The sequence below is a fragment of the Plasmodium reichenowi genome, chromosome 3 (genome assembly GCF_001601855.1).
Source record: "Plasmodium reichenowi strain SY57 chromosome 3, whole genome shotgun sequence".
NCBI classification, from domain to species: Eukaryota; Apicomplexa; class Aconoidasida; order Haemosporida; family Plasmodiidae; genus Plasmodium; species Plasmodium reichenowi.
The window spans coordinates 32,788-34,776 of record NC_033648.1 but is presented as its reverse complement, the minus strand read 5'-3'; the positions used below and the strand labels follow the sequence as shown (position 1 = coordinate 34,776).

The window sequence follows — 1,989 nt, the reverse complement described above, 5'->3', positions numbered from 1 at the left end:
TTGTATAAAAATGAATATTAATATGAGAGAATTAGATGAATATTCTTGTGTAAAAAAGTTATATATAAAAAAATGTGAAAATAATGATATACAAAAAGAAAATGATATAAACAAGAAAAATAAGAAAAAACATAAAAAGAAAAAGAAACAATCAATTATTAGTAGTATTATAAATGATGAGGAAACATATAGAAATGATAATAATTATAATAATTATTATAATATTATAGATAATTTGAATTATAAGATACATGAAGAAAAAAGTAATAATAATAATAATAATGTAAATACTGAAAATAGTTTATTACCTTATACAAATGATGAAAAAATAAATAATACGAATAATCTAAATAACTTTGGTCCCATAATAAAAAAATCAGATGATAATATATTAAGTAGTGATGTATTGAAACATATAAAAACTTTAGACATTTATAAAAAAATCAAAAAACCGAAATGGCATTTCCCTTATAAATTATATAGAGTAATTTTAGGACATTCTGGTTGGGTTAATTGTGTTGATGTTGATATAAGTAATGAATGGTTTGCAACTGGATCTAATGATCGTTTAATTAAGATATGGGATTTGGCTAGCTGCAAATTAAAATTAACATTAACAGGTCATATTAATAGTATTAGAGATATAAAAATATCTAAAAAAAATCCTTATCTTTTTAGTTGTGGTGAAGATAATAGAGTAAAATGTTGGGATTTAGAATATAATAAAGTAATAAGAGATTATCATGGACATTTATCAGGTGTATATTGTTTATCACTACATCCATCTTTAGATTTATTAATGAGCGGGGGAAGGGACGCTGTTGTGAGAGTATGGGACATAAGAACAAAAAGTTCTGTTTTTGTATTATCTGGTCATACAGGTACTGTTATGTCTATATGTTCTCAATCTGTAGAACCCCAAGTAGTTTCGGGTTCTCAGGATAAAATGATAAGATTGTGGGATTTAAATAATGGGAAATGTAGAATTGCTTTAACGCATCATAAGAAAAGTATAAGGTCTTTATCTATACATCCATTTGAGTATAGTTTTTGTAGTTGTGGTACAGATAATGTAAAAGTGTGGTGTGGTGCGGATGCAGAATTTGATAGAAATATTACAGGTTTCAATTCTATAATTAACTGTAGTTTAATTAAACAAGATGCATATTTTAATGATTCTTCCATTTTAATATTGGGAAGTAATAATGGACAATTACATTTTTATGATTGGTCAAGTGGATATAAATATGATACGTTATCAAATAAAGTTGTACCTGGAACGGTGGAATGTGAAAATTCAACCCTTTCGATGGCTTTTGATAAAAGTGAAAGTCGATTGATCACAACACATGGAGACAAATCAATTAAGGTAACATAAAAATGAGATAATTTGTTTTAATGTAATGACATTTTTGTAAAAATTGTAATATATGTGTGTATATTTATATATATATATATATTTTTTTTTTTTTTTTTTTTCAGATTTGGAAGGAAAATGAAGATGCAACTCCAGAGAATTTCCCGATAAAATGGAATCCTTATGAAAATTTTAAATTTTAATTATATTAAATATGTTTTAATAATTTGTATTAAAAATATATACATATAAATGTGTATGTATCAGTTATTATTAATTTTTTAATTAAATTATTATATTTTTATTATATTATATTATATTATATAATATATATATATATATATATATATATATATATATATATATATATATATTTTTTTTTTTTTTTTTGTTTTGTTTTATATTATAATTTCCATTCTTATAACTTAATTTTAAGGTTGCTGATTTTTAAAAATATAATATTTGATTTGAGAAAAATGTGAAAGATAAATTTAGAAAAATAATCTTATAAATGTATATTTAATATGTATTTATTATATATAGAAAAAAGGGAGCATTTCATACGTATAATTGAAAAATGTAGCAATATATATATTAAATATGTGGGGAAAAAAAAAAAAAAAAATTAATAT

The 1,989-nt window shown here is 21.9% G+C and overlaps 1 protein-coding gene across 1 annotated transcript in view; it reads left to right on the top strand.

Moving 5' to 3' along the window:
- PRSY57_0301100 (golgi organization and biogenesis factor, putative) overlaps positions 1 to 1,560 on the top strand; it is a gene marked incomplete at both ends in the record, with an annotated part of 1,757 nt that extends 197 nt beyond the window's left edge. The window contains 2 exons of the mRNA XM_012905642.2: positions 1 to 1,369; positions 1,483 to 1,560. Coding sequence (XP_012761096.2) covers positions 1 to 1,369; positions 1,483 to 1,560 — 1,447 coding nt within the window. The remainder of the gene's footprint in view (positions 1,370 to 1,482) is intronic.
- Between the last annotated feature and the right edge of the window lie 429 nt (positions 1,561 to 1,989).